Source organism: Budorcas taxicolor, chromosome 15 (genome assembly GCF_023091745.1).
Source record: "Budorcas taxicolor isolate Tak-1 chromosome 15, Takin1.1, whole genome shotgun sequence".
NCBI classification, from domain to species: Eukaryota; Metazoa; Chordata; class Mammalia; order Artiodactyla; family Bovidae; genus Budorcas; species Budorcas taxicolor.
Window position 1 is genome coordinate 62,844,427 of NC_068924.1, and position 14,140 is coordinate 62,858,566.

A 14,140-nucleotide genomic window follows, 5' to 3' on the forward strand; every position below is an offset into this window, starting at 1 on the left:
GGGCCATGGTTTCTTAACTTCTACTGTTGACTGGGAGCAGAGGGGGGCCTTGGGGCACAGGCCTGGCTCCCGGGGCTGGGAGGGTTTGGGGAGGCCCATGATGCCTTAGGCTAGCTCCGTAAGGAGATGTCTTCACCACCATCTAAGCTCAGCCCACCCTGAGGTAAGGATCCTTAGTCTAGGAAAGGAATCTCTCAAGGACCAGCCACACAGATGATGGTCAAGGGAGGGGCTGGCCAGAAGATCTCCCACCCTCAGCCCTAAATTCTTGCACTGACTTTGCCCTGCCTTCAGTGAGGGTCACTGCTGAGCCCTAGGGTGGAATGGGGTGACCTTCCCTCCAATCCTTCTCTCTTCAGGACCTTGTTCAGAAGCACACTGCTTCCACACCCCACCCTGCCATGCTGCCTGGATTGGGCCTGGTAAGTGGCACCATCAGGAACCTGCAAAGATGCCAACCTTTTCCCAATCAAGTGCCAACTCTTCAAGCAGAGACTGCTCTGGGAAAGTCAAGGTTGGCTCTGCTTTGCCAACTCTGAGGCCCTCACCCCCAGATCCCCCAAGATTTCCGGAGGGCTGCCGTGGCCTAACACCAAGCCAAAACATCCATGGAGAATGAAACCAACATTGTCCCAAATGAAGTCAGATTCCACTCTCAGCGCGATTCTAGTCTGGCTCACATCTTGGACTAATTATTTTTCCAGAATGGCTTGGTAAACCAGAGTGGTTTGGCTCAGCTTGGAGTCAGAGCTGAGCAGGCATCTCTCTTCTGACTCTGAGGACTATCTCCCCCCAACCGCCCCTTGGCCTCGGACCCGGCAGCTGACCCCTAGCAGAATCTCCACCTGGGGTCAGGTGACTTTTGGGAGAGGCAGGGCTTAGGGCTTTCTTCGGGGAAATATGCTTTTCTTATTAAAACCCATCTGGTACAGATTAGAGGCACCAGAAAAACCTCTACTTGCTCAGATATGCATATGGATATAAATTTAGATTACAACCCAGTCGTGATTAGCTGTGAACGACTTCCCTACCTCTTCCTATTGGTTGCCCATCAGGGAACCTCAACATGAGCTATGGATGGGAGGCCAATAGTGTAGCAATAGGGGTATCCTGGGGTATGCTGGCCCAGCTCCTCAGGCAGCCAGGATTACTCAGGAAACACAAACAGTTAGTGTGTACAGAGCATCTGCTAAGCACCTGGCACTGTTTTAAGCCCTTTACATCTATTGACTCATCTCATCCTCACTGCTACTTTAGGAAACAGGTATTATTATTGTCCCCACTTTATACATGGGGAAACTGAGGCCTGTAGAGGTCAAGCAACTTGCTCTAGGTCACACACCTAGTAAGTGGCAGAGCAGGGAGGCAGTACCAGGCAGGGTACCCCCAAGATCCAAGCTCCCAAATAGTATACTCCACTGCCACCTAGCTTAGTAAGTTGACTCTGGCTTCCCATTTTCTGGACCCTACGCCACCGCTTTCATCTTGGGAATGATGAGTATTAAGCACAGATTAACCGTGTAATCTGTCACCAAGCTGGACCACATTTGAGAAGGAAGAGGAGTGCTCCTGCCAACAACACTGGGACAGCAGGCATAAGAGACAAGTGTCTCAGGCAAACACAAACACCCGGTCACCCTAGCATTTAGCACTTGGGTAAAGCACCTTGCCTGGCTCATGGGTCCCTGCAGCAGTGGGAGGCCCTCTCTGCCCACCCGCCCTGAGCCTGGTCTCCATTCTGCTCCTGCACAGCACATGCATGCTAACTTGCTTCAGTCATGTCCGACTCTCTGCTAGCCCATGGACTGTAGCCCGCCAGGCTCCTCTATCCACGGGATTCTCCAGGCCAGAATACTAGAGCGGGTGGCTATTTTCTCCTCCAGGGGATCTTCCTGACCTAGGGATCGAACCCACATCTCTTATGTCTCCTGCATTGGCAGGCAGGTTCTTTACCACTAGCACCACCTGGGGAGCCCCAAAACATACACCAGTTGTAATCATTTTGCTAGCTGGCATTGACTGCTTTGTCCTCAGACTATAATTTCTCTGAAGGCAGAGACTGCTATTGTGCATCCCTCAGGACAGAAGCCCATGTTAGAGACTCAACTTTTGAATTTAGAAATGCACAGGATGCCTCTCACTCCTGGAGGCAGAGCCCTCGAGCTGCGAACATGTTCTCAGGGGTCTGCTCTTACTCTAGCGCTCTCCGCAGGGTCCCTGAGCTCTAAGTCAGCCAGATGAGCTCATGAAACGGGGAAGCACTTCGTCTTCCATGCTTAGAGGCCTGAGCTGACTTGGGTATTAACAAATGGTTCTCTTCAGAAAAGAAAGAAAATATTGCCCTGATAAAATGATAACCATTTCACAGGAGAATTTTCTACCCAGGAACCGCTTCCTGGGCGAACTCAGCTGACTGGGGCTAAGGCGGTTTTTCTGGGAGGCTGGAGCCGTCCCAGGGAGGCAATGGCAGGTATGGTTCAGCAGATGTCCATGTGGCCGTGAGCCGCGATTCAGGGGACACAGCCATCTATCTTTGATAACTGGGCCTGACTCCAAGGTGGCTTCTTATGTGGGTGGATGTTACAGATTCCAGTGGAGACTGCACCCCTCCACCCTCTCCCACCCAGGAGGGAGGACTCCCAGTGCTGCAAGCTTCAAGGCATCTATCTGGCCTCTCAGGCCAAGGCCCTCCCGCATGGTGGCCTGGCTGGCCAGCAGCTGGTCCAGCCAGCAGAGAATCGCTGCTTCCCAAGCACCTGATATGGAGTGAGGTGAAGGCAGGCCTCTCTCCACCTTGCTAGGGTGTGGCTCCCTTGGCCTCCCAGCCACACCCCACCCATGGGGCTCGCTGCTGCATGAAGGTGTAAGAGATGCAGAATCACCCAGGCTCAGCGTCTGTGATGGCTGACAAGAAGCCGCAGTTCTTTCACCATGTGAAAGAAGTCAGACCGGCAAGGGCCTCCAGCCTGCTCATGTACAAGCTCCTTCTTTTGAACACAGCGCTTTCAAAACACGGTGACGGTGCTTGTCGCCACTCATGGACCTCGGCCAAGTCAGGCTGGAGAGGAGCCTGTGGCTTAGCTATCCTGCTCCACTTATCCCGCAGATAACTGCTGAGCAGTGGGGTGGGGGTTGGGTCTTTTATTTAGTCTCTGAATAGGTATTCCTGTCTGGATTCATCTGGGTATCATCACACAGCATCTGCCTTCTCCCATACCCCAGAGTCTAAGGCAGAAAGGGGACCCATTCACACAGTCAGGTGAAGAGTTTCCAGAAGGGACTTTCCTGGTGGCCCAGTGGTTAGTTAAGACTCCATGCTCCCAATACAGGGGGCCTGGGTTGGGTCGCTGGTCAGGGAACTAAGATCCCACGTGCCACCGCTAAAACATGTCACACACAACAATGAAGATCACAAGTGCTGAAACTAAGACCCAGCACACCCAAACCAATCAATCAACCAATCAGTCCAATGGCTCAAGTGGTAAAGAATCCACCTGTAGTGCAGGAGACACAAGAGTTCGATCCCTGGGTCAGGAAGATCTCTTGGAGGAGGAAATGGCAACTCACTCCAGTATCCTTGTCTGGAAAGTCCCATGGACAGAGGAGCCTGGCCGGCTACAGTCCATGGGGTTGCAAAGAGTTGGATGCAACTGAGCACGTGATGAAAGGATTAAAAAAAAAAGTTTCCAGAAACTTCTAGGAGGAGGTAGGGGCATGTCTGTTGAGGCCTGGCAGAGAAGCACATGTGTAAAGGGAACATTCCCAACTGGTTACCAGTGAATTTGACCTGTACTGTAGAGGCAGTGCACTCCAACTCAGTCAGAGAAAAAGGTTCCCAGCACTTGTTCAGGCTTTCTGTACCCCCAGCCCAACTGCAGCTTCAGGGAAGATGCTGGCTTGGGCAGTAAAGCAGTAGAGCCACATTGCGAAGATTTGCTGAGGGCCTACTATGTGCCAAGTAAGCATGAGGCCATTCTGTAAACTTTACCCTCTAACAGCTATCCTGTAAGGGAGGTATAACTATTAGTCTGCGTTTTACAAATGTGAACACCAACGCTTTGAGAGGTTTGGACACATGTCCAAGGTCACACAGCTAGCCAGTGGGGAGCTGTCTGGATCTAAAGCGAAAGACTCCTAGGTCTTTCCAGAGACCAAACTGTCATGCATGAAATGCTCTGAGCCCCTGGCCAGTGGAGAACTGGAAGGCAGGCACGAGGGGAAAAGAGTTACCACAGTGCACCCACAGGCCTGCTGTGCCCACCGCCTCATCAGCACTGAAGGCAGGAGGGACTGGGGTGCTGGGCTGGGGCCCAAAGCCCCAAGGGAACACTCCGGACCCCTTAAGAGCCTTCTGTCCCCAAATCGGAAATATGAAAACAGCTAAGGAGGCGGCCGTCAGAGGCGCTGGGCTTGCGGGAGGAGGGAGGTATGGGAGCTGGCTGGCAGGCAAGTAGGAGCAGGCCAGAGCCCGCCCATGTTACTGTAGACATCGCCTGAGCTCTATCCTGCCCCATCCCCAGGGGTCTGGAAAGTCCATGCTCAGCCTCGGAAGCTGCCTTCTTTGAGAAAGCAAACTCCATTCCCTGGAGTTGGGACTTCCCAGCACCGAGGCTCTCTCGGGGAGCCTGGCGATGCTGTCGACAAAGGGGATTGTGGCTACATGTTATAAAAACATCCCCGGGCCCGGCAGTTCCCGGTCCTCTCCTTCCCGGTGGGACCGGTGGGCGCAACAATGGGACAGGAAGTCATACGCAACAGGCAGCCCCCGGGGCACCTGTCAACGGCTGGGCTGGGATCCTGTCTCCAGCCTCTGTTATCTGGCACTGCTACTTCCTCTGTCTGCCCCCTATCCCTGGCTCACTCCTTCTCGAAAGCTGGATGGATGCCCACCTGTGCTGGCCACCCAGAGCCAGCAAACTCAAGCCTGTGGGGGGAAGAGGCCCCGAGAAGTTGAGAGCGGGCAGCCCAAGTCACAGGAGGTGCTGATGGGGGGACCAACTTCCAGGGTCTTGTTCTCTCTCCCCTGGAAGGCGGGAGGGAGGTATTGCCTGTGATACCGTGAATTCACTGTAGCCTTATCATTGGCTTTCCCTGTCTAAGCTCTGAGCTGTCTCTTTCTAGCTGTGACTTTGGGTGTCCGTCTTCTCCCGCCCTCTGCTGCGGGAGAAGGCCTCAGTCTGCACCTTCCTTCAAGAGCTTCCCTCGAGAGCTTGTGAGGAACTGCTAGACAGCTGTGGTTATAAAGTGCTTTATAAGCCATAAAACTGTCCAGGACTTCCCTGGCGGTCCAGCGGTTAAGAATTTGCCTGCCGATGCAGGGGACACAGGTTTGATCCCTGGTCCTGGAAGATCCCACATGCCATAGGGCAGCTAAGCCTGTGAGCTGCAACTACGGAAGCCCATCACAGCCTAGAGCCTGTACTCTGCAGCAAGAGGAACCACCACAAACAGCAGCCCATGCCCTGCAACTAGAGAGTAGCCCTGGCTTGCCGCAACTAGAGAAAGCTTGAACCCAGCAACGAGACCCAATGCAGCCAAAAATAACAGTAAATATTAAAAAAAAAAAAGTTTTGTCCAGATGTTTGTGAAGTGAAAGTTGCTCAGTCGTGTCCGACTCTTTGTGACCCCATGGACTATACAGTCCATGGAATTCTCCAGGCCAGAATACTGGAGTGGCTAGCCTTTCCCTTCTCCAAAGGGTCTTCCCAACCCAGGGATTGAACCCAGGTCTCCCACATTGTAGGCAGATTCTTTACCAGCTGAGCCACCAGGGAAGCCCCCAGATGCTTGTAGCCCATGTAAATATCTATCAGTTCACACCACTTCCACACGTAACACTTGTCGGTGGCAGCCTGTCCTGCATAGGCACTGGGACCAAACCAGCAAGCAAGGGGCCTGGGACACAAGTACACCACTGACTTTGGAGCATTTGACTTGCTGCTCGGTTTGCGAACCAATGGGTGGATGAAGTCCAGTTTTTAGAGTTCTTTGAAATTCTTGGATGGTGGGTTGTGATAAATCCAAAGTTTGTACATATTTCTGTTCAAAACAGTCCTCACTGAGCTAGTCCTTTGGTCCATCTGGTCTCCCTCAGCTTTGTCACTTGCCTGGTTCACTGGCTACTGTCAGGGGGAGTTAAGAGGGAATTAAAGGCAGAGACTGAAGGAGGTATATATGAGAGGAAAAGAAAACAAGCATTTTGAGTAGATGTGATTTTTAAAATCACCATTGTTTTGGGTTATTTAAGCATTAAACACGATTTAGTTATGAGTCCTTTCACAGGTTTATGAAAATAGTAATTATACAGCTAATAGCAGCTACCATGTATGAAGACTTATTCTGTGCTAAGTCCTTTCAATGGGTTACCTCATTGGATCCATACAAAAACCTTGGCAAGCAGATCAAGTCATTTTTCATGAAAATCTGGGGAAACTGAGGCCTGATAAATTAATGTGCCCACAGTCACACAGCTCATCAACAGCAGAGCAGAGACCCCAGGGATGGTCTTTCTGACTCCATAAGTCTAACCTTTAGGCTCTATAGCCTATCTCACTGAACAAAATACTTAAGTGCTTACTCTGTGCCAGGGAATGTTCTATGTGCTGGAGTCATAGGGGTTACACTGACCTTTGGGCATTTACCTTGTAGAGGGGTGAGAAGAGGGCAGAAAAGGAAGTAAGCAAATACATAGACAAGGTAGCTTCAGACAGAGGAGGGTGCTTGGAGGAAAATAAAAAGGAGACAGAAGGATGGGGAATGACTAGGGGTGGGAGGGATGGCTCCCTGTGTGCACCGCAGACCACAGACAAGTGGCTTCAGAGGTCCCTGGACACACCAGCTTGAGAAGCGCATGGAGAAAAGTACTTAATCCACCCAATAGCTATTTTTATTTCTTTTACTTCCATTCTGGGTAAACAGATGGAAATTTAATGCACAAAAGGGGGGGGGGAGTAGAAAGAAAAGAGCTTAACATTGCAAATCTTCTTGAAATGGTATTTAAGGGAACCACAAGTCAGGAGTACAAAGCCATCACTGCCATCATCTCTATTATTTGATAAGAAAACACTTTCGCAAGCTGAGCAAAAGATTAACGAGCCCATTTCTTCAGACTGAACACTCAGCCTGTCTGCGGGTGCCTCCTATTTATGTAAAGTGCTCATCCGAGGGGAAACAGCCCCCTCCTGCATCCGGACTGGAACAAAGAAGGGCCTCTCCTCACTGTGGGCTTCATGTGTCATGGGGATTGGGAGCCCTGCCCCAGGATTTTGAGGCTCCCCCAGGAAGCAGGTACTGCTGGGATCTTCACTCTACACAGGAGGAAACCAGGGCTCAGAAGGTAAGGAGACGTGTTCAGATCACGTGGCTAGAGGAGGAGGGGCTGGCTTGATCCTCACACACCCTTGAGAATGCAGGTCTCCACGAGAAAACCACTCAAGTCCCACCTAGAAGCATCTACCTAGGCAAACAACAACCAGTGATGACTTAAAAACACACACATACCCCTATTCTGTGTTTGAAAAAAATGTAGATCCAGACTTCCCTGGTTGTCCAGGTCCTGGTGGTTAAGAATCCACCTGCCAATATAGGGGCCACAGGTTCGATCCCTGGTCTGGAAAGATCCCATGTGCCACAGGGCAGCTAAGCCTGTGCACAAAATCTACTGAAGCTAGCACGCTCTAGAGCCTGAGGGCTGCAATGACCGAGTCTTCGTGCCCACCTACTGCCTGTGGCTGCAGCCAGAGAAGCCACTGAAATGAGAAGCCTGCGCACTGCAACAGAGTAGCCCCATGTGCCGCAACTAGAGAAAGCCTGCACACAGCAGTGAAGGCCCAGTGTAGCAAAAAAAAAAAAAAAAGAGATGCATGTCGGTCGCAAAATACACACTGTGAAGCAAGAAAATCCCTCCGTGACTTCTGCTGCCCACACCCCATCTGTCCCAGTGTCCTGTGGCTGGTCTTTAAGGCCCCGTTAGAAGCCCAGTCTGTTCTAACATGCCCACCCCCCTCCAAGGATGCCAGCCTTCTCCAAGATCCTCTGGAACAGGATGGTGAGTATGATGATGAAGAAGAAGGGAAAGAAAATGATGATGACTGACACAAACTGTGTGCCAAACATTAATATTTCGCACATACGAACTCAATCCCTACGACATTTCCATGCAGTCTGCACTCCTGGTCCTGTGCTGAGAAGAAACTGAGGCATAGAGGCTAAATGACCAAGGCCACCAGCTGGTAAGTAACACAGCTGGGATCGAATCCAGGCCAGTGGCAGGCCCTGAGAGCTGACCTAACCAAGTACCAGACAATCAAGCTTCCTGTAACACTCTCTGCTGGCTCATGCTCAGTTTTCCCCCCTTGTCTTGTTTTTGCCTCTCTTATTAGGCCAGAGACTCAGTCACATAAGGCACTCCTTCATAATTCTCTTATATCCCTTCCCTGCTGCTCAACAGAAGTATAGCGAGAAATGTGAGTTAATAAGCGAAGTGCTTAAGATGGTATCGTATCTGTCACTTAATATGTGCTCTATAATGCTAGCTATAATCAGTAGGGGTGCTTGTAAGTAGGAGTAATATTAGGAGTTGCATTATTAATTATTATATTGGTAATGGCAGTAGTTATCTTAGTAGTGTCAATCGTAGTTAGTAGTAACTGTATGAGTTGTAGTCATATTACTCACCCAGATGCTGCTTGAGAACCACTTTTAAAGAAACCTCATCCTAAAGAAACATTCATCATCAATGAAGAGAGACTATTCTCAATGTCAACCATGTCATCTAAGAATGCTGATGACCATAATGGGAGAGGGGGCAGGGCGACAGCCACCGTTTATTCTTATGGACCGGGCACAGCTTTACTGTACTCAAACTCATTTAATCCTAGTAGCATCTTATTATCATCACCATTTTACCATTAAGGAAACTGGAGGCCTAGAAAGATGGGGTGACATGTCACACTGCTAGAAGATAGTAGAGATGATACCTCCAGGATGACCCTAGAGGCTGGTGGAGCCCCCAACCTTGGGCAGTACCTGCAGTAATGGTATGGACTTTAGGTAGAGTGGGCCAGAACCCTGTGGGCTCACATCTTTGCTAACTCCAGCTTTTCCGAGTTCTGTCCACATACTTTCAGGAACCCTCTTGGCCAGCAAGACACGGATCAGGGCACCCAAGGGCTGGGCTGGACACACAGTACCTTCTTCTGGGATCCCACCTGGAAAAAGACTTTGAGCAAAAATAGCTCCATGGGAACTGGGGACTACGTTTGGTATCAAACCAGCATCCTGGGCCCCATGTCACTTCTGACCCTGCCGGGGGCACAGGACCATGTACCAGACAACTCTGGGCTGGCTCCTGGTAGGAGGGCCTCTCCTCACAGTGGCATGGGAAGGGCTTCCTAGCACCTGCATTCTCAGAGCAGTCCAGGTGCTGAGAGCGGATGTGGGGGGAGAGGGCAAGTGGAAACCAGTCGATCCTGAAACCATGGAGCCAGACAGTGGGGCAGGGCTTTCCAGGTCATAGGCTCAGCCCTCTCCTTGCCTTGGCCCCTGAGGTCCCAGCCCCCTCGGGCATCACTCTGGACTGCATTTCCTTGTTCTTACCCAGTTTCTCTCTCTCGCCCCCAGGTCCCCCCTCTATCTCCTGCCACATGGTCATGGCATTTGCTTGTTCCTTCTGCCTGATACTAATCATCATAGTAGCTAATACCGAGCATTCACGGTGTCCAGGTCCTGCTCTAAAAAAGTCCTGCCTGCATTAGCTCCCTAGCACTCGTAACTTAAGGGTGGCTGTGAAAAGTACAAGTAACATGTACCCTCAGGCTTTGCAGAGACTAAGGGACAGGTTGAAGGTTCTAAAATCAGTCAGTGAGAAGTGAGATCTCTTTGAATTGCAGTTTTCCCCTCCGATTGTGCTCCGTTGGCTAAGAAACAAGACACCAGATGTTTCTAAGCTGCATCCCAAATCAGACGCTCCTCCTGGCTCCGTATCCTGAACACCAGCAGGGCCTGAGCCTTTGGAGCATGCTTCTCTCCACAGAAGGGCACCATGCAGGGCTGGCGTGGGGAGATAGAAGGCAGGGGCCAGGGTGTGAAGCTCAAGCAAATGGACTGGGGTGTAGACAAGCGTCCCACCTTCATTCCCAGTATTCCGCAGGTGTCTGGCTTCTCCGGGCTGCTGACAGCACTTCTTGGGGAGTCTGAGCACCCCCAGTGCCCAAGGTTCTGAGGCAGAAAGCCAGATTTCTGCCCCCCTCCACCTCCACCCCCTCTGCTTCTCTAGCTGTATCTGTCTCCCTCCACGTGCTCTGCTATATGATATTCTCGTCCAGCAACTCACTGGCGAGACAGCAGACCTCCCTCCGCTCCTGCATGTCTCCACGACCTCCCTCCCCACTTCCCCAAACTCCTCATTCCCAGGAGGACCATGCCCTCTGTTCTGGCTCCCTGTCCCTCTGCCTCCAGGCACAGTGAGCGAGGACCATGCTGAGCCAGATGGTTGTCCGTTCTCCTCCAGACCACAGAGTAGGGGGAAGGAGGCTCCCCCCATCTCCCTGGGTAACCCGGGATTTCTGACAGCAAGTGCTTTCACTTTCTGAGCTTGGTCACGGGTGATGATGTGCCCTGCAGGATGGCAGCTGGGACTAATCCTGTGTTTGAGACCCTGCCGTATGCCTCGCTGGTGCCTGTGATGCAAAGCTGCCAGCAAGAAAGGGATCCTGGGAGGGTGCAGGGAGGTTTCAGCTGCAGGGGCCCTCCCCAGGAGGCGAGGAAGGTGTCCTGGGAGAGGAGAGGCTGGTGGGGCCAGAACAGCCCTGGAGGAGGTGGGTCCCCAGCGCTGGGACCCACCCAGGTTTTCTTAGAGCTTTAGGACTGGTTCTCAGCCGCGGCTGGAATGCTGTAGCCTGGCTGGTGAGGTCAGAGAGACCTGATTTGAATCCTTGCCCGGGTACTCAGCAGCTCGGTGCCCCCCAGCCCTGTGCCCTCATTTGTAATGTTAGCATGCACCTTACTGATTCATTGTGGGGCACGGAAGAAGCAGAAGTAGGTAGAGCTGCCCTTTTAAAGGGAAGAGGTGGCTCCTTTCACGTGTGTTATCTCACAGCCCCATTTTACAGATAGGGAGCCTGAGCCGTGGAGGGGCCTGTGTGGGAGGCTGGATCTGAGCTCAGGTCTCTGTCTGAAGCCTGTGCTCCCTTCCCCACTGCTGCCCGGCTCACCGCAGTGGCAGATGGAAGCACGTAAGAGTGCCTCCTTGTGCCCCTGCAAAGCTGCCCCCTTGCAGTCCCTACTTCCCTCCTCCCTCCAAACCCAGAGTGGGAAGCCATGGGGAAGATGGTCTTCACGGAGAGATACTGGAGCCCCATTGACTAGTGTAGAGGCGGCCTGTGGCATAGCAGGGACCCAGGATGAGCTTCGTGGAGGGATGAATGTATGACCCACCCGCCCCTTGTCAGCATTATTGTGGTCACACACAGCACCCAGCGGGAAGGGAGAAGGGCAGTTTCTTCAAAGCGGAAACCTACGAGCACAGACTGGAGTGGCACCATCAATGGTGTCATGGGCCAAACCCAAGTGACCGAGCTGAGCTCCTTAGCCCCTGTGTGCGAGGTCGTGGAAGAGGTCCCTTAATCCCAACAGAGCCAGACATCCCCAAACCATCGAATCCCCAAGCAGACCCAGAGGTTCTGCCTTATTCTGGTTGGGAGACCTGACCCCATGTTCCAGACCCAGGACAGAGGGAGGAACCTCAAGGGAATGAAGTGGGGGACGTGAGAGGACAGAGACACTGCCAGACTCACAGAAGCAAAGGGTGTCTCCCTGGAGCCCTAGCAAACTCCAGCCTCTTTGTGCACAGGAGCAAAGAGGGGCCCCAGAGCTCTGCGAAGGGTGTCAGAGTGGCAGTGCCTCACAGGAACATGTGGCCTGGCCTGCGGCGGGAAGGCCAGCCTGGCTCTCCAAGGGCGGCACGGCCTCCCTTGGGTGGCAGGGCTCCCAGAGGGAGCCCAAGTCCAGCAGGACCTGCTCGGCAGCTAGGAGCTGGGCCATCAGAGAGCTGTAGGGCCGTCCACCTGACTGGGTATTCTTAAGGTGTCCTCCTTACCGTCCCCAAATCTGACATTTGGGGATTCTTTTTTCCTCATGGTGGTTCCAATTTTCCATGTGTCTAACACTCATTTGAAATGATTCATGGAAAAATGCCTTTGCGTCCAATTTCTTTGTGCCACAGACAGTGCGGTTTGTAAATAATGGGCTATCTAAACACACACTCGTGTGTATGTTACCACTCCAGCACAGCTGCAACAATCACATACAGACAAGCAGCTTGGGTCACACAGGAACCCTGATGCCATGTTTCGGAGCATCAGGCCCTGGGAATCCTCCCAGGAGGAAAGCCAGAGGGTGGCCACAAAGACATCCCAGGGGTTCTGGGCACAGTGCCTGCAGAAGAGCACTTCCTTGGCCAGCGCCGCAGCCAACGTCCACGGTCACAGCCCTAGGGCCAAGCCACCCAGCCTGGGGCAGCGGGTCCCAGGGAGGCACTTCTGCCTCCTCTCCCAGTCACCTTTGTTTGGGTGACCCAGCCTCAGGCACCCTCGGGGACCTCACCGACCAATAAGCAAGCCCCCTCTCTCCCCATCCCCACCCTCTCCAGATGTTTTCTTGGCCCTTTCACCCTCCCAGCCAAGCTCTGGCAACCACAACAATTTCTCCGCAAAGCAGAAACAGCTGGGGTGGAGGGCCTGTGCTCTGACCCCACCTCCCTGCTGGTGCTTCCTTCAGGGAAGCCGGGGCCTCCACCTGCCACCTTCTCGCTCTGTGTCAGGCCCTGCCGGCCTCGGGCCTGCATTCGCTAGATAGCTCCCAGAGGATTAAAATGATGATGACCCAACTCCATCAGCTGGGAAAGGGCTGGGCCCCCATGGGAGAGCACTAGACTGAAGCCAGCAGGCCTGGGCCCGGGGCTGTTCACCCACTAAGTTGCTGGAGATCAGATAATCGGCCAGAGCCATGACGTTCCCATCTGTAAAGTGAGTGGACAGGGCAAAACATGCCTGAGATTTCTAACAAGAATGATGGTAGCAGTGACATCACGGTCATCAACAGAGGTGACGGCTACCACTGATGGAGGGCCAGTTACCAGCCAGGCATTGTCCTAAGTGTTTTTTCTCAGAGCATGAGCTCACGCGCGTCTTACCACCCACTTTTCTAGGTAGACGTGAATACCTCATTTTATAAAAGAAGCAAATGAATTTCTGAGAGCCCAGGTGAATGAGTGCTAGAGCTGAGAGGGGCCAAAGCTCAACTTCGGAGCCTCAGCAACCCACAGTGCATCAGCCCAGGGTCAACAAACCCCACTGCACTCCAGGGCCAGACCTTCCTCCATCCGAATGCACAGTCCTCGCCGTGTCAGGCCACCTCCCCACAGGCAAACAGGCCAGGGCCGGGGTTCTTCGGCCACCTTGTCAGTCGCTCCACACGCACACCGGGTCGCGTGGCCCACCAGGTACGCAGCCCAGGGCAGAGCCCTACCGTTCATTGTTCAGGGCCATCCTCGGGGGGTCCAGGTTGGGGTTCTCCATGGACTCCATCTGTGGACACCGCAGGAAGTAGTACAGTGTGTGGAGGGCGTCGGGGGACCAGGTGATGGGCTGGGGCGGCTGGCGGGCCTGACGCGAGGGGCTGGAGCCTGGACACAGCGGGTGGCGCCCCTGCATGTGGTGCATGGCGCGGGAGACCAGGTCACCTGGAGGGGAGGAGGGCAGGAGAGAGCGGGAGAAAAGGAAAAAGTCTGAGTCGCCAGGGCACATTCTTCCAAGGATCCTTGTTGGTTAGAGGAACAGTGCCTAAGCCGGCATGCATAATTACTGTTTACCCAGAGGCAGCAGGCGGAGGTGGCAACTGTCACCCAGATGCACAACAGCAATCTAGATTCCCTTTCACTTCCAGTCCTGCCCTAACAGTTGAATGAAACACTTGGCAGGGCCTGGCCCCACCAGACCTTATGCTAACACAGTTTCTTTTTCAACATCCCCACTCTCTCCACCATCCCACGGGCCTTCTCCCGGCTCCGACCATGGGAATCTCTCTGGGCCTCTCCTCTCAGCCTCTAATTCCTGTGCCAGGGTATGTGGTGGTTCTTTCC

General features: G+C 53.1%; 1 protein-coding gene across 1 annotated transcript in view; it reads right to left on the reverse strand.

Annotated features, from left to right (window-relative positions):
- Positions 1 to 14,140, reverse strand: part of ABTB2 (ankyrin repeat and BTB domain containing 2) — a 183,314-nt gene that overhangs the window by 28,575 nt on the left and 140,599 nt on the right. Inside the window, exon 3 of the mRNA XM_052652239.1 lies at positions 13,528 to 13,741. Within this exon, the coding sequence (XP_052508199.1) occupies positions 13,528 to 13,741 (214 nt within the window). The remainder of the gene's footprint in view (positions 1 to 13,527; positions 13,742 to 14,140) is intronic.